At 24.4% G+C, this 25712-nt stretch overlaps 4 protein-coding genes across 13 annotated transcripts in view; 2 read left to right on the forward strand and 2 right to left on the reverse strand.

The window, feature by feature from the left end:
• Positions 1-12191, reverse strand: part of LOC127277299 (single-minded homolog 2) — a 32611-nt gene extending 20420 nt beyond the window's left edge. The window contains exons 1-2 of one of the 5 annotated variants that reach the window (XM_051298366.1): positions 12031-12191; positions 10420-10706 (exon numbers count right to left, since the gene is read on the reverse strand). The gene's annotated coding sequence lies outside the window, so the exon portion shown is untranslated. Of the gene's footprint in view, positions 1-10419; positions 10728-11502 lie in introns of all 5 variants that reach the window. The other 4 variants (XM_051298359.1, XM_051298341.1, XM_051298332.1 and 1 more) reach the window with 4 other exon arrangements.
• LOC127277345 (integral membrane protein GPR180) lies at positions 1931-17691 on the forward strand. 2 transcript variants are annotated; one of them, XM_051298430.1, is made up of 6 exons: positions 1931-2096; positions 15525-16227; positions 16300-16810; positions 16901-17038; positions 17117-17372; positions 17450-17691. In XM_051298430.1, exons 2-6 carry the CDS (start codon positions 15836-15838, stop codon positions 17638-17640), a joined length of 1488 nt encoding a protein of 495 aa, XP_051154387.1. In that variant the 5' UTR covers positions 1931-2096; positions 15525-15835; the 3' UTR covers positions 17641-17691. The 2 variants fall into 2 exon arrangements, with proteins under 2 accessions (XP_051154387.1, XP_051154377.1); XM_051298420.1 differs by lacking the exon at positions 1931-2096 and having other exon boundaries at positions 15118-16227.
• A 1728-nt stretch (positions 17692-19419) lies between these two features.
• Positions 19420-20456, reverse strand: LOC127277374 (cytochrome c oxidase assembly factor 4 homolog, mitochondrial-like). 2 transcript variants are annotated; one of them, XM_051298478.1, is made up of 2 exons: positions 20196-20344; positions 19420-19983 (listed from the first exon to the last, which is right to left on the reverse strand). In XM_051298478.1, exon 2 carries the CDS (start codon positions 19872-19874, stop codon positions 19458-19460), a length of 417 nt encoding a protein of 138 aa, XP_051154435.1. In that variant the 5' UTR covers positions 19875-19983; positions 20196-20344; the 3' UTR covers positions 19420-19457. The 2 variants fall into 2 exon arrangements, with proteins under 2 accessions (XP_051154435.1, XP_051154443.1); XM_051298486.1 differs by having other exon boundaries at positions 19760-19983; positions 20196-20456.
• A 197-nt stretch (positions 20457-20653) lies between these two features.
• LOC127277332 (protein fem-1 homolog B-like) lies at positions 20654-24634 on the forward strand. 4 transcript variants are annotated; one of them, XM_051298395.1, is made up of 13 exons: positions 20654-20935; positions 21055-21109; positions 21198-21453; positions 22040-22217; positions 22363-22580; positions 22685-23025; positions 23097-23257; positions 23327-23487; positions 23556-23708; positions 23794-24023; positions 24085-24201; positions 24268-24374; positions 24454-24634. In XM_051298395.1, exons 3-13 carry the CDS (start codon positions 21283-21285, stop codon positions 24609-24611), a joined length of 1995 nt encoding a protein of 664 aa, XP_051154352.1. In that variant the 5' UTR covers positions 20654-20935; positions 21055-21109; positions 21198-21282; the 3' UTR covers positions 24612-24634. The 4 variants fall into 4 exon arrangements, with proteins under 4 accessions (XP_051154352.1, XP_051154363.1, XP_051154345.1 ...); XM_051298406.1 differs by having other exon boundaries at positions 20654-21109; XM_051298388.1 differs by having other exon boundaries at positions 21055-21453.
• The last annotated feature ends 1078 nt before the right edge of the window (positions 24635-25712 follow it).

Genomic DNA, 25712 nt, shown 5'->3' on the forward strand with positions numbered 1-25712 from the left:
ATTTATCATTTTTTAATCAGAAAGATAAATTAAATATAGGCAAAACTTTTTTTTTTCATTTAGAAAAAAAAAGGAAAAAAATATTAAATACTTTATTTTTCTAAATTGTTTAAATTTTGTTTCTATAACATTAGCATCGCAGGAATGAAAAAAAGAAATGTTTATTAAAACAATATTATTTTGAAACTCGTTTTTTTCTGTATTATATTTATTTTGGAAAATATTTTCAGGAAATGGCAGTATATCGCCATTTTGAATTTTGAGTTATATAGTAACCAAACGATCAGTCACACTTAACGTCGAAACTCTCCTCTGAAGTGACTTTATATAGTTTAGGGTTGTCTATGGGCGGGTAACATATCGATGAAAAGGGCGACAGCCTCGCCTATATATATATATTTTAGGGGTGAGGGGTGACTCTAAGTTTAGCAGAGAGTTGACTGGTTCCTTCAACTTCACACACATATAGAAAATTTGAACGCTAACAATCCGTTATATTATATATATATATATATATATATATATATATATATATATATATATAGTCCCTTGTCGGTAGGTTATTTCAGCCTCGAAACTCGATCCCTTATTTGAAACTCTCAAATCGAGCTATTTCATCCCTCACACGTCGCGCGCAAATTGTCTTATATTTTTCTTTGTATAATAGCACCTTTCATGTATACAAAAGATTTTTTAATGTTGAAAATTCATGTACATATATGACACACACACACACACACACACACACACACACACACACACACACAAACAGTTTTTCAAGGTGCACTTTTAGTTTAAAAGTGCGGAAGGTTGTTAAAAGTCTCGTGCGCGGAGGGTTAAGAATTGCTGTTACTCTAATTGTTATACTTCTTCACATAAGCCTAACGCTTTACTGATGCTCTACATGGCATCTTTGTGTGTAGGAAAATGAAATTTTTTTTACAACTGTTTGCAGTCTTCTATATTTTAAAGGAAATTAATATTTATTTTAATTACAAATATTCTTAGTTTTTTGAAGAAGAAAATAATTTCAATTTTGAAAAACTATTTTTTTAAGGAAAGAAAGAAATTTTATTTTAAGATGCAACATTTTTAACAAAATATTATAATTCAAGGGAAAAAAATCTTTATTTGAAAGAATAAAATTTATACATATATATATATATACAAAAGCACTGTATATAATTTCAGTAAAAATTTGTCTTAAAAATATTGCATTTTAAATTAAGACTAATTTCATCTATTAAAATAAAATTTTCTCTTAGTTATGTTAGATTATATTTAAGGATAAAGTTAGAATAAGGAATCTTTCTTAATTTAAGGAATACATATATATTCTTATTTTAAGATGTATTTCTTAAAATAAGAATATAACTGCTACTTTTAACGCGTTATTGATTCGTATATATACAAAGTAAAAAAAAAAGTGTACTCTCTAAATCTGAATTAGTAAAAATGTTTACTAATTGAAATTAGTGACTCACTTTTTGCTTTAGAATTAGTTAAATTTTACTAATTGTTAGTAAAAGTTACTAATAATTAGTAAAATTTTACTAATTGAGAAGCAAAAAGTGAGTCACTAATTCAGATTGAGAGAGTATATATCTTATAAAGACAGAAAGGAAGTCTTATTGGAAGGCAGAAAATAAGTCTTATTTTAAGACAGAAAAAAGACTTAATTTAAAGCAGAAAAAAATGTTATTTTAAGATGCAAAATTTTTAAGGCAGTCTTTATACTGAATTTACGCAATTGATTGAACATCTTGATTAGCAGTACTGAATTTCAGTCTTATCTTAAAATAAGACTTTCTTTTTACTATGTGTGTATATATATATCGCGAAATATTTAAAATTCTTGAACAATATAATCAAAATTGAAAAATACTCCAATAATATGTATTGTATTTTTTCTTTTTAGGTGAAAACATGACAACATTATCTTGGTCACCACGATAATTCCGTGCAAAAATGGGTAATTGGTCTTGTCTGTTTTTCTACTTGGTCACGTTCCAAGTTGAATGATGTCACACAGTATGGTCTTCCGTATATATATGCATCCATAAAAAATGATGTGTATAATGCATCTTATAAAAAAGGTAAATTTTTATATAATAGTTTAATAACATTTGAATGGAAATATAAAATTATTTTTAATAATTTAAGTCATCTATATGAAAAATCGTTTTAAATTACACGCAATTATATATTTTCAAAGAGAAAATTTATATATTTTTTTTTATCTCTTTGAAAGTATAAAGATGTGATCGCAAATTTGAATTGTCCACGCTTATCAAACTTTTGATTTGTCGCGGCGAATAAATGAGATCCACGGATCTTATATTTTGATATATAACGCGAAGTGAAAGGTCGAAAGCGTGTAGGTGATAATAAGACGTAAAGACTGGCGAAACTTATCGGGAATGCGTGAAATTTACACCCTCAAATATATATATAGTTTACGAACCGCTACAAACAGAAATAATCTTCACAAAAAATATAATGAGATTTGATTTTTTTCAATTTCCCTGTTCTTGAAAGAACATATATATTATGTTTCAAATTTATTCTAAGAAAAATTTTTTTTTATTTGATTCACATTCAAATAATTGATTACTATTATCAAATAAATATTTAATAATTATTATATCAGCCAATTAAATTATATTTGTTCTAAATGCAGTTTTATTTAATTCAAATAAAAATTATTTGGTTTAATTAAATATTTATATTTTATAATAGTTAAGTAACTGATTATTTGAATCAAATAAATTTTTTTCGGATTATTATTATTATTATTATTATTTGCAGTATTATTGCTTTTTTTTAAATGTATATTTGAAAGATGAGACATTTGCAAAATATGAAAAATATATATGACAAAAGATGCATTGCTCGTGAAAAAAATTGAGAAATGACGAGTGAACCTTTCCCGAATGGTCATTCGTTAGTTTCGTTCACCATTCGCGGTCATTTCTTCACACGCATCTTTGAAGACTTTAATGTATGTATAGAAACAAGACGAGAGAGTCACAAGTTTTACTTCATAAAGCGAATCGAATGACCGCACCGAAAAAAAAATATTCTTGTATTCAGAGGAAAATTCCTCTTACAGAATCCTCTTGAATTTTATTCTTAAAACAAGAGTATTACTCTTTAAATAAGAATATTTTCCTCTAATTTCAAGAGGATCGAAACAAAAGGACTATTCTAGGGCATTCATCTTATATTCAGAATAATCTTTTTAGAATAAAGATAATACTCTTAGAATTTAGAATAATCTTCTATGTTTAAGAATATTCCTCTAAATTCTTAGAGGATTTCCCATAGAAATTCGCTCATGCGCAAAGATGATTGCGTCATAAATCGCATATCATGCGTAAAAAAGTTTTAGTTTCTGTGTAAAAAAAGGGGAATTAAACAAAATGGATAATAATAATCTTTTAAATATCTTGATAGAGTTGCAACATACCCAATACATGCCTATTTTTGAAGGTAAAAGGAATTTTTAAAAGTAATTTTTAAAAAAATTTAAATAATTTTGAGGTTATGCTATTTAAAATTTTATTTTATTACGATTTTTATTTATCTTAATTTTATTTAAAATTTATTTAAAATAAATTTTCAAATTTAATGAATTATATGTTTTGCGCATAAAAATATTATTAAAAATAGATTTAGTTGATTTATTCAAAAAAATTAAAATCAATTTCAATTTATTTATACTCAAATAGTTGTAAATCATGGAATAACAAATTTTATTCCTTTTAATTTTATAGATTATATCTATGACATAAAAATTAGATGATTGCATTTTTATTATTTCAGAGTTCTTTTTAAGATGATATTTTCCTTTTAAAATAAGAGTATCCTCTTAAATTAAGAGGCATAATTTTACATAGAGGACAATCCTCTTAAACCTAGAGGACATCCTTTTGCAGCATATACTAGAGGAAAATATGCATTGAAATAAGAGGAATCCTCTTGAAACAAGAGGATTTTTTTTTCGGTGCGGAGACTGTATAAAGTCTTCCAGTCGAATAGTTATATGCCGACGGACTTTAAAAAACACTTTTTTTTTATTATTATTATTTTTACCCCTCTGTTTAAATAAATAAAAATTTACTTAATAAACAAAAATTATTGATTTATTTGATAAATAAAAAAAATTTATTTAATAAATAAAAATCATTAACTTTTGTTTTCTAAAGTTTTTAAATTATTTTTAAATTATTGAAAATTATTATTATTTCAAATTTCAACTTAATGGTATAAAAAAAAATTTACGTTGATTATCGTAAATTTTTTTTTCTTTCTAAACGTGAAAATAAAAAAAATTGTCAGTAAAATCCTAATCGCTCGAAAGCAGACCGCACATAAGATTTATATATATACATAAACCCGGAAGAGAAGTGACAACTTTAACATATTTATTTGCAATGGTGGCAAATTTTTAAATTTTTTTATTAGACTCGTGTTTTTATTCAGTAATTTTTTTTCCCCCATTTTTGCTGACAGTCATTAATTTAACAATTATTGTTGTATAAATATATATACGTACAATGAAAAAGTTTGTTTTTTGAAAAAAAAATTCACAATCAAAAACATTTTTCATATAGAACATAGAATTATATTAAATTTAAAAAATGAAAATGTATAATTAAATTAATTAATTATATTTAACAAACAATTTTTATTTAGTAGCAAAATAAATTAAAATTTTCTATTTGCGAGTTAAAAAAAATTCTTTCAAAATTTTATTTTATCTTTAAAAAAAATGTCAATACTGATTTGTATAATGGAAAATTTTCATCATATTTGTTTATCATTCGGTAGAGAATTTTTTTTTTCTTTTTTATTTAAAAGAAACTTTTTCAAGACTATGTAACCTTGGCTAACAGTCCGATAACAATGTATATTGTTGCTGACAATGCATCATCAGAAGTGCTACAAACTTGCCGAGCTCGACATCCTATAAAGATTCAAAGTAGATTTAAAGATATCCTACAATGATATCCAAGTGTTCAACAGTTTTTATTTTATAATTATTAAAAACAAAAATTTTTAAACAAAAAATTTTTTATTATTTTTAAAATTAAAAAAAAAATTATAAATTAAAATAATTAAATTAGAAAAAAAGAAGAAAAGAAAATTTTAAATCTCACACTTCAAAAGGGTTAAGGGACCATGTCGACCTCTGAGAGATCTTTTTTACTATTCACAAAGTTCTTTGGCTCTGGTTACGGGTGTTCTTTCATTTTACGATTATACTCAAATATTCCACGCATCAAAAAATTCTTCTAAACCATAACAATTTGTAAATCAATAAAATTATTTTGATTTAAATAAATAATAAATATTTACATTGTAACAGATAAATAAATATAATTTTTTACTAGATAAGTTTAAATATATTTATATTTATTTATTTAATATACATCTTTTATTAGGTCTTTATTAAATAAATTTATAATTACAAACAATAAAATTATATAAATAATGATAAATAATAATAATTATTATTACAATAAGAATTATTGTTGTTTGTTTTTTTTGTGTGCAAATATTTAACAAAATTAAATTAAATAATGAAAAAAATGTGGAAGTGATTTTAATGATAAAAAGAGGATAATTCTTTCAAATATCGCGAAACTAAATCTGCGAATGAAAAAAACTTGACATCCAAGAATCATGGTATATACATATATATATATTATTGAGACAGAGAGGATAATAACCCCGGAAAAACATTAATGATGCATTATGATTTAATAACACTCGTGTCAATTTCTTAATACATTTTTGAATGTTTATTTCACATTTTACTTTTTTTTGATAAACATTATTGTTTATATAAAAAAAAGTCACGAACGATTAAAATAAACAACAAAATTTGAATTTATAATAACAATTATTTTATAATAATTAAATTAATATATTTTTTATAAATTAATTATATGTTTAAATAAAAGAATATAAATTTACACTTTTGTTATGGTTGATAATTTTCATGTACTATATTGAAATGTATTTTCTCTTTTCCGGTAATTAAAAATTTTAGCTCGCGTGCCATAAAAAAAAAGTGTGAATATCCGTCAAGAATATGATTTACTGCATATAAACAGTTTTTTTTTTTTTGGTCGCATTTTTTTTTCTTTTTATGGAAAATATATTTCTAAGGTTAAATGCTGTAAATTCCTAAAAGGTCATCAAGTAAAAAATTTAAAGGATGTTTAGGAAGTGTCGAATTTCGTGTTTCTACACATGCCCTTTCGATTAGTCGGCTTATAGTAAAAGAGCGGTCAAAAATCTCTCGACTTCTTGACACATTATATACTTGATTCCTGTGGGTGTGTTATAACAAAACCACGAAAATGTTTAAAATCCGTTAAATTCATTTCCGGAATTTTAAATATTACATATATATAGGAAGTACTGATAATTTTTTCCTCAAGTTTTATTTGAAACAAATATAATATATTTAAGTTAAATAAACGGATATATTTATATCTCAGAGTCTAATTTCTATTTTATAAATATAAAAAATTTTATTTGTCATTAATAAAATTTTTAAATTTAAATGAAATAACATTTATTTGCAAGAAATAAATATTTATTTAAAAAAAAATAAAAATTTATTTGAATCAAATTTAGCTCTATAGGATGAATATATTTGCTATACTAATTTTTCCAACTTTTTTTACTTTTGAATTAAAAATTTTCTATCCGCACAATTATTTAGTAATTTAATTCGAATTTTAAAATTAGGAAAAAAATAATAAAAAATATTGTTAGATCTTAGATGGAATAGAGGTGGCCTTTGTTTCAAATTTTCTATATATATATATATATATATATATATATATATATACTCGAAAATTGTATACAATTGATTTCTTTCATTTGTGCGTTCAAATAATATATATAAAAGAGACGCGGATAGTTTTTTAAAAAAAAGTCCAATAAAATGACACATTACAAAATTTACGTTCACACTCGAATTTTTATTATATACACACACTGCGACTGTAACAAGAGTCTTTGAAGAGCTATTAATTATTTTCTCGTTGACAGAAATCATTTGAATCGCTTATCAACGAAAAAAAAATTTCGGGGCAATTTTATTTTCAAATTAATGAATCTTTTTACGAGTATGTGAAAAATAATAAAATATACACAAAAAATAATGAATAAATTGTTTTAATTTTAGAATATATTATTCAATTATTTATTAAATATATAACAATTTTTCATTAATTTTGTTCTTCTTCTTTTTTTTCTATTAAAAATAAAATAGATTTTAAATATATGGAAAAAGAAGAGCAAAAGTTTGGTGTACTTAATTTTTTTTTTATTTTGCGCCCGTAAAAATATGAAGATATTTCGAGAGACTCCAATAAGTTTATAGTGCCACTCTGAATTACGTAAGAGCTGTTTACGCACGTGCCAGGATGTTGTATGCCTTACTCATTCAATTATTGGTATATTGCTGGTACATATACTCACTATTATTAGCACTATACCTATATAGTTGGCCTCCAAGTACCATTACAATTATCGTCATTTCACACCATATACATTTTATTTCCAAAATTTTTAAATTTTAATATACATAAATTCAAGTGCAGAAAAACAGAAAGTAAATAAAAAATTTATTTATTTATTAAAATATTAATTTTAAATTTTCTAAAATGCGGTTCAGTTCACTGGTGAAATTAGTTTAAAATCTTTTTTATATTTTCACAAAAACAAACATTTTTTTGAATTTACAAAAAAAAAAAAAAAAAAAATTCTGTTTATAACAGCAATATATAAATTAAAACTTTAGGGAATAATGAAAAAAAGTTTGTAAATATATCTGGGTTGAAATTGGAAAATATATAGTGATAATAAATATAAAATTTGGAATAGTGAAAAAAAGCACGTGGATAAAACAGAGTCAAACAGCTGTAAAGACATACACAAGTTTTGTGGAGAATATTGTCACCTCGATATAAGCATTTAAGGGTGTTAGAAATGGGGAGGGGGGTTGAAGATGAGGGGGGTGAGTTACATGGGAAAAGATCACGTTTAAGGGGAAACTTTACAAATTACTTTAGGAAACGACACGCCTTTATCCGGTTGTTTTTTTGGATTCGTTATATATTTCTTTATATATACCTAAACTATTTACTTTAACTTCTGTTCTATGCTTTTTTTAAATTAGAAGCGCGCGCGCGCGGTTAAATACCAAAATTTCCAAAATTTCTCAAAAAAAAAAAAATAAATAAACTTTTATAAAGTTTTAATTTTAGCGTCGTTTTTACGAATCGATATTATTCTCATTTAACCCTTTAGCTCGCAGCTTTACAATCGTTAAGAAAATACTCTAAATTTAGCTTTTAAGATTTATATAATTCACTTTTATTTTTAAACACATTTTTCGTGAATATCTAAAAAATGAATTTATTAAAATTGTAAAAAAAAAGTGAAAATATATAAAATTAAAATATCAGTAGAATTGAATATTTTAATTTTTATCAAAAATAATTAAACCGCGATTATTTGTAAAATTGTGATTTAAAAAATGTTGATTTGTCACAACTTTTTTTTTTATTGTCTTATCGAAATAAATTTCTTTTTGATTATAATATGATTATTTAAAATTATGAATAAAATTAAATTATTGAAATTTGAAATAAAAAAAAAAAACTAAGAACAAACCTATGTATTTTGTTAACCTTGAATACGATGAGTTTTCATAAAAAGAAGGGTGAAAGATGATAAATAAATGAGACATTAGATCGCGTATTGAAGAAATATAAAGTTATGCGGGCATCAACGTAATACAATCTTAAAATCTTTAAAATTATATTCAAAAGGTAAAATTTCGAACAATTTACCAGCATCTTTTTCTCTTTTAGTCTTCAGAGTATATTTATTATTATTATTTTTTTTTTTTATTTAAAAATTTATAATTTGTAAATACGCACAAGCAATAATCAATATATTAGAATATTTAAATTAACTTGCGACTCAATATATATATATATATATTTGTGAAATTATTTAAACAATGTTTCAAAAGTTATTTTACACCACAAAGAAGGAGATATATGTTATCGGGTTCGTGACTGTGAAAATATAACAACTATATATTGTAAAACAAAAGGAATTTTCAAACAATAAAATTATCCGTTCGCGCACAAATAAAAGCTATATATATATATATATATATATATATTTATATATTTGTTAAAAAATATCAATGTTATTAAAGTAAAGAAAATAAGTTTGTTTCTAATGTTTATTGAATTGCAAATATCGAAATGATAAAAAATGATCTTGTAATTCATATATAATAGAAATATTTTGCACTTGGGCAAGAAAAGTTATATTTAAATTTGAATAATTTTTATTTGAACTAAATAAATATTTATTTGAACTGAACAATATTTATTTGAACTAAATAAAATTTATTAGAACCAAATAAAATTTATTTAAATTAAAATTTATTTAAATTAAAATTTATTTAAATTAAAATTTATTTAAATTAAAATTTATTTAGTTCAAATAAAATTTATTTGAAATAAACAAATATTTATATATTTAACTTTGAGAAAAATATAATTTTGTTTTCTGGGGTGCGTCAATAAAAGTAAATGATTTTTTTTTTTAATTTATCGAAAAAAGAGAATTTTATTTTTTTTCCACAATCAATGCGAATTATACTTTGTGAATGATACTAATCATTTATATAGTATAACGAAGCATGACTTTCAAGGGCTATATACGAGTCACACTCTATATCTATTAGGAACGTGACAAAGCGTCGCGCGTGCCGATCAGACCTACCCCTATTGTATTTCTGTTACATATGGCTCTTTACATTGCACACAAATTTATGTGCAACGTTTTTTTATATATATATATATATATATATATATATATACATATTTTTTAAACAAAAAATTATCAAATTATATTTAATTTTCTGATAAAATGGGATAAAAGTGACTCAAGTAACGGGGCAAAGAAATTTTTACCTCTTTACCCGGCAACTGTGTATCATTTGATTTTAATATAAATTATAGAATAAATATTTACATAAAAATGAAAATTTCAATTATTACAAAATAATGGAAATTTTTTTTTATCAGATTTTAATTTTTTTGTTTAATATTAGTTTATATATTTTATTATATTCTATTATAATTATTATGAGGTAATTAATAAAATATTTCTTTATATAATTTAATAAATATTTAATAAATATTTATTAATTATTTATTAAATTTATTTATAAACTTTAAATATTCTTTATAGGAGAAATAAATTTTTATTTATTAATATATAGTACTTTTAAATACTGATGTATTATTTACAGTAATTATTATTTTTTATAAATTATAGTGTATATATATATGAATAAATGAGCCATACCTTTTCAATGATAAACCACTTCATTTGGTTTCCGACGGATATTTTTCCCGGATGAATCTCTCTGAATATATACTAATGTCACCTTTTTCAACTGACAATCACTTTTGAAAATAGTTTTATCAAATAATGCACTCGAAAATCTGTTAATATTCGAATCATATTCTTTCTGAATGCAAGTAGTTCCAACCACCTCATTTTTCGTTATGATATTAATATATATGGAGAACAATTAAATATATATACTTGTCACAGTTTTTTCATAAAATTTATCACACACCACTCAGTATCTATATTGATAATTTTTTCTACTAATCAATAAAAATTCTCACTTGATAAATCATTAATTTTAAAGAAAAGAAAATTAAAAAATTTCTTGATTTTATTTTTTGAAAATAGGACAAAAAAATATATAAAATATAATAGAATATAAATATTCTAATAAATTTGTAACAGCGAAATTTAAATTATCGCATATATTCTAATTAGAATATATGGTTATATATTTATCGCTGATTCAGATTTAGTAGAGTTTATATTTTATTCGGTTTAAAATTCTTTTTAAAATTTACTTCCATGATTTAAAATGAATTTCTATACTGCTTTTCATCAACAACAATTCTTTGTATTCTTTTTATAGTAATAGAAGTAATATAATATTTATAAAAATAGTATTAATTAAGCTATATTTTTTAAGATGTTCATTATGGAAAACCGCATATTTTAAAATATAGTATTAGTTTCTTTTAAGATGAAAGAGATGTTATTAAGATGATTTTGTGATAAAAGATCATTTTGCAGTGAATTGTTATTGAAATTGCAATCAATTATTTGAATAATTATATGGCAACTATAATATTCATCAACAACATTTGTTGAAATTGCGCTATTCCGATAGTCATCTGTTGTATAAATTTTACAGTTTTATGGGTAATAACAATAAATTGTCTCTAAATGTTTTACACCTGTAATCTATTATACATATAGTGTTATGCAAATGTTTGTTCTATAATAAAAAGCAATCATTAAATTTCTCCCAAATTTATACTATATATATCAATTTTTTTGTGTTAAATCTGAAAATACTTTTTAAATTGCTTTCTATGCATTTACTGTTTATTTCTAATTTGTGAATAATTATTGAAAAACTGCTTCTCCTTCACATTCCATAATGATATATAATGCATTAAAATAATTGCACTAATTTTAAATTTCACTCTTGTCTTTAATAATAACCGTCGCACATAAAATGTCGCACTATTATTTTTCCTCTGGATGATGGATTGTTGCAATCACTAAATTTTTGTTCGTAAAATATTCACTTTCGTATACATTATGAAAAATTCCTAATCTTATAACAATAAGTTTTGAATAAAGATAATTTATCACTAATAAAAAAGAAGGAAGAAATTAAAGAAAAAGTTTAAATTATAAACATCACTTTCATATATGAAATTTCCATTCCCATGAGGGAGGACTATTATTATATCGTTATAGGGATGCTGTAACGTATTTGTTTTATTTAAAAAAAAAAACAAAAAAAAATTTGAAGGAAAAAATTAATTAGCGTTGCACACTATATATTGTTTATGCCAATTAAAATCAGTGCCGTACGTTTTTTGGATAACAACTGGGTTCACGGTACACGAGGGACTCCCCGCAGCGCATGGACCAACAATCAACCAAGCCTCATATTCCCTTCTTCTTGGTACCCAAATGCTATATGTATTCTGAGTTATGTATTATCCTTTCTGGTCTCTCTCTCTCTCTCTCGTTCGCTCGCTCGCTCTCATCACACTCTCTCGCCTTTCTTCCTCCTCTCTCTCTCTCTCTCTCGCTATTCCCCCTCCGATTCATTCTTTGCGGAACATATACATTGACATGAACCTGATGAAACATGTTCGTGTTGCTCTGGGAGATAACGCCTCTTGGTTCCATTGGACAGATACAACAGAGGAAATGGGTCGGTTGGTACAGTTGCCACGCCTCACAACCACTCTATGTATAGCAACCCCACCATCATCAGATTTTCCACCTTTCCTTTATCTTATTATATATTTTCCCTCTTTTTTATCCCCCTGCGTCTCTACCTCTCTTTCTCTCTCTCTCTCTCTCTCTCTCTCTTTTACCCTCACAAGAGTTAAAAATGAGGTACAGTGTATTTATCTGGATATATGTATATCTTTTTTTTAAGGGGGAGGCATATAAAGAGAAAGTGCGAATTTTATATTCGCACATATTAGAGGGTAAATCCTTTCTCAGCATCCTTTAAAGAAAGAAAAAATTGCACAATATTCATCCCCTTTGAAAAAAAAAAATTATAGAAAATAACCATATATTTTCATTTAAGGATATATACACTCGAACCTGGATAAGTGAGAAAAATTATTATTTCTTGTATTTATTAGACAATTTAAAAATCCTGAACCGCGAGCGAAGTTTCTCTTAAATCTCAAAGTTAAATTTTTTTCTAAATTATAATTTAAAAAAAAAAAAAAAAAACAGTTTAAACACTGTAATTTAATTAAACAATAAATCAGTTTACATTTACTGCAAATCATTTACTTATAATAACAATTTGACTAATGAAAAAATAATAATAATTAACTAATTTATTTATAACAATCTACCAAGATTCAAAAACTTATTAAAATTTTACTGTAAAATATTGTGTTTTTGTTTAATTTATTATATTATTATTGTTATAAAAATATATTTTATTAAATAACAATTTGTGAATTAAAATATTTTAATTAAAATAATTAAATAATGTTTAAAATTAAATTTGTTAATTTTAGAGTGATAAATAAAAAAGTTATAGATATAAAATAAAATTAGTTTTTTTCGACACGTGCGTATTGATAAAAATTGATTCCCAATATCAAACAAACAAAAACTTGATTAAATTTAAACAAATATTTATTTACAAAAAAAAGAAAACAAAATTTGTTTGATTTTAATAATATTGGCCTTACATTAAAAAAAAAATGATAAAAAGAAAATTGTATTTCTCATAAATATTTAAAACCGAAAAAATTATAAATTAAGAAAAAAAAATACTAAATTTGTTTAATAAATTCAAATTTTCATAATAAAAAATTATTCCAAAAAATAACAAACATCACAATCATCAGTTTTTTCTTGAATCAAAATTAAAAAAAATATTTTTAGTCCCCTTTTTTTTAAACATATAAAAAAACCAAAGTTTAGAATCGATTTACTGTGTATTCATTTTTCATTTTCAATATTCCTCTATTATTTTGACTAATATTATTTTGAAATAAAAAAAAAAAAATTGTTTTTTTTAAACAGCAGGTAAAATTAAAATCCGACCAAAAGAATAAGCAAGGTGTGATGTTTCTTAAACAAAGTATATATAGGTATATACATATATAAGGACAGGGTATATATATATATATATATATATATATATATATATACGCAGGTTGTTGTAAATTCTCCTGAGTAAGAGAGAGAGGGAAATAAAACCTTTAATGATCCTCTTGAGAGTGCACAGTGTAAACGCTCAGCAGGTACCAAAAATTTTATGGCATGAAAATCGTTTCCAGATGTGTCTCTTATTTAGCAATTCGGTGAGTACGTCGACTGTACCATGTTCCCACGACTAAATTATTATGCCAATACACGAAAAATTTTTCCCTCAAAAATCTTACACTTTCCCCGTTACAAAAATTTTTCAACCTGTACACTCTTGTCCAAAAGAATAATAAATAATAATAGAACCTTGCACTATGGATTAGTATATATGTTTGAACTTTTGCAAGGTGAAATAAAATGGATCAGGGAATTCCCAGACCTATGATAATAATATTTTTTTTTAAAGCGCAAAATAAAAAAAAAACATTTTTTATTTTACACAATTTATTCATTTATTTTCAATGCTAATTAATTTATTTCTTTTTTCTATTTGTTTAATTTTTTATATAAAATTACCAAATTATCCATTTATAATAATAATTTTTATTATTATTATTATTATTATTATTATTATTATTATTATTATTATTATTATTATAGAATAATTAGTTAAAATAAAATTTACTGCAAAACATTCGTTAGGAATAAATCCAAATAAATGACATTTTAAAAATTAATTTTTTACATTGTGCAAAAAAATGTTCTTTTAAAAAAAATTTTTAAATTAAAGAAAAGAACATTTTATTTAATTTTTTATTTAATTTTCGTAAAAACTGTGGCTATTAAATTGAATTTTATAACTATTAATTAACTTTATTATGATTAGACATTTAAAAAATTAAATAATGGATTATATTTACAATAATTTTCTTTTAAATAAAGAAAAAAACTTTCTTTACATTTGAAATTGAAATATATAGTAAAATAATTCAGTTAATTAATCGTCATTGTTTAAAATTGAATAAAACAAATAAACATGCGCACAAGAAATTTAAATTCAAACACCGGAAATAGATATCGATACACGAAAAATCGATGGAAGAATCGATACATTGAATCGATCCTTTCAAAATTAATTTAAAAATTAAATACCCTGTCAAACATAGAACTATGATATTTTTGAAGATTATTAATTTTTTTTAATTAATAACACTAATAATAATAATAATAATAATAATAAATTTGGTCTCTTTATCAAAAGGAATAAATTTGAATATTTAAATGCCACGGCACTAGTATCGATACCTATCGATTTAAAGTTGTCAGATTAGGTTATGTACTGTCAGTGTCAGAAATGTTTAGGTTAGGTCGTGATAATGTTCGAATGTCATTTAAAAGAATTTTTGTTTATCCATCTATTTTAATTAACAAAAGAAGATGACAAGAAGTATATTGTGTAGAAAATACTATTTAATTATGAGAAAATCTATTCATTTTACAACACCAACACTAATAAAGACCACGTGGAATAATTTTTGTGAAATGACGTAAGACGTGTTTTCATAAAACAAAAACAAAAGAGAAAACTTTTCTTATCTAATATCTACTATATACATATGCAGAATAAAATTCAGTATTAATGTAATTGTAGTGTTTTCTATCCAGTAAACATTATGTTACACGTTTGCAAGATTACGTGATTTATAATAATAGAAAGTGAAATTTTCTAGTGTCCACAGGGGCGGGGAAAATCGATATTATAAGAAAGTGACATTATAATCTCGTGCTTATGAGCATTAATTGTCAAATGTTATCAACAATTAAAATGAGATTTATTTGAAGTTACAAAAAAATATATATATATATATATATGTATGATTGTTTGGGAACAAAGTGTCAAGAACTTTTTAGTTGGAAGTTTCCTCGGTGAAAGTTATGAGGATTTGATTTCACAAGAATGACAAGGATTCTTACGCAATTTTTGTCTTGACAGTTCATTTTTTAATCACAATTCGTCCATTGAGAAAAAAAAGCAGAAAAAATGCAACACAACAGAGAATATTTGACAGCTCGACTATTGTCGTGTTTGTTTTGTTTTGCTTTTATATGTCAATTTTCAACAGTTATGTCCACTCATATTAGTGGAACATTTGAGACTAAGGAATTTTTTCGATTTCTCAATAAATTTGGTTTTCAAAAAACCGATCAACATCGACAGAGAGAAACTTATGGTTATATTTTTGGTAATATAACCTCAAAATCGAAACTCTCAGTACCTGTCACGTTGGCTGTTCTTGATCGTGATCATTTTTTAGAATATTACAATAATCGTGAAATACGAGATAAAAGTAGAGCTTGTGCAATGATGTTTCGTACATTAAATCAAAGTTCTTATGATTCTAAATGCAACGAGGAGGGTCAAGATTTTTTAAGGTAAATAATAATTTCTGAAAGACAAAATTTGTAATTTATATATATAATTAATAAATGAAAAATTATTTCTAGACGTGTACCATGTCCAAAGGGAAAATTATGTATAGACGAGGATGAACAACCATGGAACGTGATAAAAAATCATCAATTTACATTCACTATTGAAAATGTTTGGCAACCAAATTTTTGGTATATTAGTTTAGTGTCGTGTTATAGAAACATGACAACATGTAAATGGGAACATTATGAACAAAATGTAAAACTTGATTATGATATTTGGCTAGTGAATGGTAATCCAAATACAAGTAGTTTAAATACTTTTAGCTATCAATTTTCATATGATCGACAAAATACAATAGAACTTTATTTATTGTTCTTTTTGTGTTACGTCATATTAGTGCCACTACAAATTTATGCAGTAAGATTACAAAAACATCCAGTTACGAGATTATTTACAGCAAGTTTACTATTAGAGTTTATAGCATTGTGCTTAATTGTTATTCATGAAATTAAATTTGCCTTTGATGGCGTTGGCTACGAACAACTTGAAGCGGCCGGGGATATTTTTGATATTCTTTCACGTGTAAGACACACTTTACTAAATGAAATTTTAGTGAATAATTTTTAATTTAAAAGAAAAATTGTTTTCTTATATTTTATTAATATTTTTCAGACTTCATTTATGCTGCTGTTGCTTTTACTTGCCAAGGGATGGGCAGTTACAAGAATGGAATTAACATGGAAACCATTGGTATTCACAATTTGGCTCTTTTATGGGATTGTACATATTATGTTGTATGTTTGGAATATGGTGAGAGAAATTTGATAAAATAATTATTTTTCAGAATCATGAAAATAGATGTTAATTTTTTTTTTCTTCTTTTACAAGACGGAAGTTGATATCATTGAAGACATTGATGAATATCAAACATGGCCTGGATGGTTTATTCTATTATTTCGCAGTATCATTATGATTTGGTTTTTATTTGAATTGCGAAATACAATGACGTATGAGCATAATACTCAAAAATTAAATTTTCTTCTTCATTTCGGTGCATCGTCACTTGTTTGGTTCATTTATCTTCCGATCATTGCACTTATTGCGCTTCAAGTCAGTGCACTTTGGAGGTTCAAACTTTTACTAGGTTAGTATTTTTTTTTTCATTTCATTGAAAAAAAATTTTCTTTTAAAAATATTTAAAATAAATAATTTATTTTTTAGGCATCACATATTCAGCTGATTGTTTTGCCTACTGTGTTATGGCACATTTATTGTGGCCAACGCGAAGCGAACAATACTTCCTGTTAGCGCAAGGCGCTGATAATGGCGATGAACTTGATGAATTCAATGAGGCGCCACATGTGTTAAATAATTATGTGGAACCATCAGAATTAAGTAAAGTCATAGCATAATTATAAACAACAACAAGTGTGATTCCTGGTAAAGAGATTTTTAATGTTTATGTACATTTAAAATTTAAATGATTATATAAGAAGAAATGTGATGAATATTTGCCAAACAGTGAAACATTGTAGGAAGTATAAATAGGGAAAGACTTTTTAACCTGTGCTATTTGAGACTGAAATATCTTGTACACCCTTTTACACTATGGTCTTTGTATCTTCTATCCTATCTACAATTTATTATATACAATGTAGATGTTTTTTCATGTATATCATGAAATTTCGTATATTTATCTTTACTATATATATATATATATATAGAAAATTTGCTAAATTTGGGGATAAAAATACAGGTTTTATTTCAGTAAATCGAAATTAATTTTTTTCTTTCAATAATTAAATTATAATTAAAATTATAACATTTTATGAACAATTTGAAATAAATTCGATTATCAATCAGGGAAAAAGAAATTAAATAGTGCAGGATTAATAATTAATAGAAATATTTGTACAGTGTTACTATCAGTTTTGTTGTGAAGGGATTAGAGTAAATTTTTTTCTGTCTTTGTGAAAATATGATTTGGATAGTAATTTCTCGTTACTATCTCTTATAGTATAAACTATATACAATCATATATTGTAAACGTGATAAATGTTTTAGAAACATTTTTAATCACTGAAAAAAAATAGTATAACTTGAAGTATTTTATAAACACTTTATTTATACTATTGATGCTCAAACTTGATAAACTATATAAAATATGTAAGGCATCTAAAAATTACTTTTTAGAAAAGTAGAATATTTGAGCACTCGATTAAAAAAAAAAAATCAAGACACTCATAGAATTTTAAACTTCTCTCTCTTTTTTTTTTGTCATAATAGCTATAATATAATAATGACTTGAAATATAATATCAAATTTAATGAGCATGTGCAATAGAATTTTAAAAGTGAAATGAAATGTACAAAGCTTTAACAGAAATAGAATTTTTCACTGCTCAAATTTCTTATAGATTTAAGATTTATTAATTTAAAGAATTATGTTTAGAAAATGAATTTTGTATAATAGCTAAATTCAATTTAGTACAACGCAATTAATTTAATTGATGCCATATTTGTTACGTTTTTCGTATTATTATTTATTAATATTACCTATTAATTGTCATAATATTGTCATTATTATTTTTAATAATTATTTTTAAAAATTTTAATTTTAATTGTATTCAATTTTAGAATGTTTTTTTTTTTTTTTTTTTTTGAATGACAAAATTCATCGAAAAGTGATATGTGCAACGATTAAGAATAAAATACAGAAAGTAGAACTCGAGAAAGTAAAGTAAATTTCCTTAAAAAAAATTTATGTAAAAATTATTCGCACAGTATATAAAATATTGTATCGATATAATGTAAAAAAAAAGCATGTTAATTGTAGAATTTTTTTTCTCGTTATTTTTGTTAGTAATTTTGACTTAAAAATTTGAAAGTATGACTTTTAAATTATGAAAAGAAAATTTTTGCAATTATTTTTTTTTGCACTCGCCATCTATATAAGAAAAATGTATCATGATCAATTTAATTGTTTTTAATATTAATTTGTATATGTTTATACTGTACGTTTATACTTGGAATGGAGAATGTTTTTCTTTTTTATATGTGAACAAAAAAAAAGAAAAAAAAATTAATAAACTAAATATCTGAGAAAATAGATTTTATTCTTTTATAGTGTAAAACTATTTTATCACAAAAATTAAAAGATTGGAATATTTTGTTTAAATTGAAAGTGAAAAATTATTTTAAAATTTAGGAATTTATTTCTTTTTTAAGACTTACAGTAATTTTAACGATGAAGTTATTTTATCGACATGTTCTTTAGGTGCAGGTCCAATTCCTAAAACGGAAATAGTACCAGGTTCTAATTGTGTTCTACCAGCGTCTCTTATTATTGCAAAAGGAAGTCCAATTTTCTTAGCTTCATTAGCTAAATTTAGAAGTGATTTTTCATTGGAAATTTGAAGTATAATTTTTGGTTGACCTACTAGTAACCAAGAATTAAATGCTAGTTTATGTGTTTTAGAAGAATTAACTTCTTGACAACATTGCACAGCAGCATGAGCACATTGAGCTGCTATTTTTCCTCTTCCCATTGGAATATCGGTGCGCACTACTATTACCATTTTACAATTTAACACTGATTGAATTCGGTTACTGAGCAGAGATTTGATTTTATTTATCATTAATGACATTTTGTGATTATTTCTTATTCTTATTTCGTTGATATTCTTCCATACAAGTTCTAAATATATTGACTTGTTCTTTACACTTTCTCCAATCTTGTGTTTCTGCTATACATTCCTGAAATAATTTAAGATTTATAAATTTAAAAATATATTTACAATTTTAATATTTTAAAAATAAAATAAAATTTTTAAATTTTAAAACAAAAAAGCAAAATACAATTTTTATTTTTCGACTTTACACAAGTAATTAAATAAATATAAGTATTTTTAAATGAAAACTTAATGAATAATATAACACAATTAATTACGAAAAATATAAATTTTTACCTGAACTTTAAAATGCAATTCCATGCATCCTGTTTTTTTTAACATGCGTTCAAGTGGATCGTCAATATCATCATCATCATTAGTTTTATTCACATTTTTAACAGAAGATTCAGTCATAGTTTGCAAAATATTGAATTCTTATTTATAATTCATAAAAAGGATTTAATAATTAATTAATGTAACTTTTGAACTTCATTTAATTGCAAAGAATCAACAAAATAACCTAAAATTTTTATTCTTGCTCCGGAAGCAGACGGCAAAATCAGCTGTTTCAAAGCAGACGACAGTTTCCGAAAACAATTGTGCTCATTGGTTAATTATCCCCGCTGAAATTTGAATTAACGAATTAGAGTGAAAGACAAATACCAGTAGTGACCTCTTTTAAAGTCGGACAAACCCTAGAACTAACGCTTATAAGATCATTCTAAAAACATAGCTCATTTCTAACTTTGTTTTTATTTCTTCATATATAGACATCCAGAGATAATTTTAATTATAAATATTTACTATATATTATAATATATTTCTTTATACTTATAAAAATGTAATTTTATATATATATTTCGCGAGTGTATTTGTGATTTTGTTCATATCTTTGCAAAGCAAAAAAGCAGTTTTCCTAACCTTTAAACAAAACGTCATTTTATTCCAAAAAGAATCTGTCAAAATATTGAATACCATTAGTGGAATGAAAATAATTTTTCTTTATGTATATAATGAATTTTTTGGTAGTACTTAAGGTATTCAATTAAAATTTTATATATATATAAAACTTGATTTAGCCTATAAAAGAAACTAAGAGGAAAATTATAATCTTGGCACGAATTTTGGTACAAGTCATTGTCTATTTTCGTTACAGAGGCAAGTTCAATAAGATTTTTACATGTGAATTCTCTCTTGAAACACACATATATGTATGTATAGTTTGATGTATTAGCTATATAGTTGGGGTATATTTATAGCGTAAATGGGGCGGCGAGAGTAAAAATTTTTTCTTTTGAGGTTATCAGTCTGCAGGAATGATTCGTTGGAGAAAGTAGAAGTGCGCGATTTATTATTATTATTATTATTATTAAAGTGAGGAACCATGACCATGACATTTCAAACTGATTCAACCCTTGAGATGGCTGAAAAAACTAATGTCAGCCTTTCTCTTATGAATCGGGTTTATTATGCAGCTAGAGATGGAATGGCAATAACACTTTATGCTCTTCTCAGTGAAAAAACTTCCGAACAAATTGGCTGTCTCATCAATCAGGTAAAACGTCATTTATTCTCTTGTCATCTCTAATTTATCATTCTCTAAGCCCTTTGATCTTGATTTTCTTTTTTTAAATTTGGTTTATTTTTGTTAGTTATGCTTTTTTGAATCATTATAAGTTATTTCAATAAAATTATTAAGTAAAACAATGTAATAGGAATTTTTTAAACAATTTTTATTGTCATTTTAATAGTAAATAAATGTTTTGACTTATTTTTTTTAATGACAAAAAATATTGTCCTATACATAGTGAGATTATTAATTTAGTTCATGTGGTGTTCATCACTTTGTCGCATGTTAGTGATCTTGTTGGAAGTAAAAAAAAAAAAACGACGCACGTGTAACTGAACTCAGTTGGCTCTTCTCATTTTGGCAATTGGCCAATAATGTCTACGTAGAAACTTTCAAACAAAGATTCAAAGGAACAAAGAACTCTATATAAATTAATTTACAAAGAAAAATTAATTAACATTTTTTTTTTTATAACTAATGGATTATTTTTCTGAAATAAATAAATAATAAAACTATGTGACATTCTAAAGAAGTTGTATCGTAATTTTTATTAATTCTTTTTTTCTTCTAGAAAGTACTACAAGATGATGGACAAAGATGTACACCTTTAATTGTTGCTTCTCGTTATGGAAATGATAGGGTGGTAAAAATGTTGATTGATAAATTTAAACCCGATTTAGAAGAAGAAGGAACTGTTAAATTTGATGGTTTTGCAATTGAAGGTGCAAGTGCTCTTTGGTGTGCTGCGGGTAATTTAATTTTTTTAATATTTTTTAATTTTAGAAATTAATATCAATACTTTCTTATTGTTTTTTTTTTCATTATTATCGTTGCGAATATTAATGTAATTAAATTATTTTAGTATTTTTTTTATTAATATTAATTTTTCTTCAGGTGCTGGCCACTTAGGTGTTGTTAAGACACTTGTTAAAGCAGGAGCAGATGTTAATCATCCAACAAAAACAAATTCCACGCCTTTGAGAGCTGCTTGTTTTAATGGAAGATTGGATATTGTCAAGTATTTAACTGATCATCAGGCAAATATTCATATGGCTAATAAATACAACAATACTTGTTTAATGATCGCAGCTTACAAAGGCCATCTTGACGTTGTTAGTATATAAAATAATTAATATTATTTATTATTAATAATTTAAATTCATTATTAATTTAAATTTATTTTGAATATTTAAAAAACAATTTCTTTTAAAATCAGGTGAGTTTTCTCTTAGAAAACGGTGCAGATCCAAATGAACGGGCACATTGTGGTGCAACGGCCTTGCACTTTGCCTCAGAATGCGATCACTGTAAAATAGTATCCGAATTATTGAAACACGGGACAAAAATGACAAAAAATGTTTCTGGAATGACACCATTAATGGTGGCTGCCGAAAGAACGAGAAGACATGTTGTTGAATGTTTAGTGACAAGAGAAGAAGTCACCAAGGAAGATCTTATAGATGCTTATGAATTATTGGGAGCATCTTATGCTAATGACAAGGATAATTATTGTCTCAGATGGGCATATTTATATTTACTCAAAGCTATGGATTTGAGGTAAAAATATTCTTCAAAATTGATTTATTTATTATTTAATATAATAATAATATTTATTAAATGTATGTTAGGTTTAGTGATCCAAATAATATTATACGTAAAAAAAGAAGTGAACCAGTGTCGGCTTATGAAAATTGGCGAGAATGTGAAAATTTGCAACAATTAGAAAGTATAAAAGACGATTCAAATTCCCTTCATATGGAATCATTGGTTATTAGAGAAAGAATATTAGGTAATTTTTTCTCTTATCAAAGAAAAAAAAAAATTTCAAAACATTTATTTTTTGTATCTTTGTTTTTAGGAACACATAATCCAGAAGTGCCACATCCGATTGTTTATAGAGGAGCTGTTTTCGCGGATGCTGCTCGTTTTGATAGATGCATCGATTTATGGCTACGTGCATTACACTTGAGGCAGCTAAATAATATTTCTGTTGTCAAGGATCTCCTTCGATTTGCTCAAGTAGAACAAATTTATTTTTTTTTTATTAAACTATTTAAATGTTTAATTAATCATTTTAAATTTTTCAGGTATTCTCGCAGATGATTCACGTGGGCGTTGAATTGCAATTTGCTCAAGTCTTAAATGTTTTAGAGGCCAGTGTCACGGAACTTGAGAGAAATAAGACAAAAATTAATAATCCAGAACCGAAAGACGATGTTGATCAGTCTATCGTAAGTAAAGTGAGTATAAAAATTATTACGATACTAGAGAATTTTTTTTAAACTTATAAATGTAAAAAAAAATAATAAAATACTCCTTTTTTAGGATGAAATGGAATCGAATATCACAACGACACTGTATATCATGACAATTTTAACAAAATTGATAACATTAAATGAAAGAGAAAAGGATAAAATAGATTTAAGAAAAGCACATTATTTAGTGCATAAATTATGTGCACTTAATGTTACTCTTCGCGATGGGCAAACTATTTTACATCTTGCTGTTAATGCTGAAACTCCCGTCGATGATTTTCATACAAACGATGTTTGCAAGTAAGTTTTGATTATTTATTGAGTTTATCATTATATTTATTTATTTTTTTTTTTTTTACAGATTTCCTTGTGCTAGTACAGCGAAATTATTAATTCAATGCGGTGCCGATGTGAATGCAATGGATAGCGAAAGAAATACTCCACTTCATGTAATTGTCAGTTACGAAAAACCAATAAGGTATATAATTATTTCTGTCCCTTTGTGTTAATTAATTAATAATTATAATTTTCAATTTATTTCCAGTGATTTTTTGACGTTACACGCAATTATAATGGGATTAATAGAAGCTGGCGCACATATGGATACTGTAAATAGTCAAGGAAAAACACCTTATGAGTCTGCAACAACTGGTTTATAAATTTAACATTTGTAAAATTAAAAAAAAAAATAATTTGAAACTCGATTTTCATAATAATTTGAAATTTTCAGGTGTTGCTGATATAATATTACGAACACAAACAAAACTATCGTTAAAGTGTATGGCTGCAAAAGTAGTAAAAACATATAATTTATCTTACTGTGGCAGTGTACCACAATCATTGGAAAGTTTCATAGAACTTCATGGATCTGGACTTAATCAAGGTTAAATAATCATTGTCAATAATCGCAAGTAAGTTCAAAATGAAAAATGTTCATCAATTTTTTTAATCACAAAGTGATATTTTGAAGACTTACTGGAAAATTTGTTTGCTTTGCTATTACATAAAAGAAAAAATGGTGCCAAAAATAAAATATTTAAATATTTTTTTTTTCAGTGAAAGTAAAAATTTCTCTCAGTGATCATTATAATATGAAATGGTGTAAACATTTATGTAATAGAAAAGTAAATCAGTTTTCCCTAAAAACGAGGCTTTTTAGTAAAAATAATAATTATTATTATTTGTGTCTGCAAGTATAAAAAAAAAATTAATATTTTTTTCAAAGTTAAAGTTAATTTTCGTGTTTAGTGAAGCATTTCACTTTGTAAGTAATTTTTTTTCTCTTTTTTCTAATTTGTTTTACAATTTTATTTTTGTTTTTTTCTTCTAGAAAACTTTCAGTTTTAGAAAATGTTCATATATATATAAATATAGTTAATGAAATTAAAAATTGAAAACGTTGATCAAAAATGTTTAAACAAAAAAATCGACTTAATGTTTAATGGAATCTGTAAATATTAATATTTGAAATATTTTTAAATTATATAGATTTATATTAAAAATATAAATTTTATAATACGTAATAATTCATGGTAACTTACGTGTGTTCAATTATGATTGTTAAAAAAAATATTTTTTTATCTCGCTTTATAAGTTGGCAGAATTATCATTGATTTAAATGAGATTAAAAAATATTAAATTAATAGAGCTAAGCTGTATTTTCCGTCATAAAAGTAACAGTTTGCATAAAAAAAAAGTTGTGCTTTTTAGCTTTCTTAAAAAATATGGCTTAACTCTAAGAAATGACTGTATAATGAATAATAATCAAGATGAAATTTTGTTAAATAACTTTAACGAATATTTGTGATAAAAAAAATAACTGCAGAACGAAAATATATTCTTATAGTTTTTTCATCCTTGTAAATCATCTAAAAATTTAATGTATTTAGATATATAATAATGCAGAAATAATGTTTTTATATTTTACAGTATATATATATATATATTATATGATCAAAATATTTCAGATCAATTTAGTTTATAGATGTT

The sequence above is a fragment of the Leptopilina boulardi genome, unplaced genomic scaffold (assembly GCF_019393585.1).
Source record: "Leptopilina boulardi isolate dan_hultmark-lab unplaced genomic scaffold, ZJU_Lbou_2.1 LbouV2_110, whole genome shotgun sequence".
Taxonomy (NCBI): Eukaryota; Metazoa; Arthropoda; class Insecta; order Hymenoptera; family Figitidae; genus Leptopilina; species Leptopilina boulardi.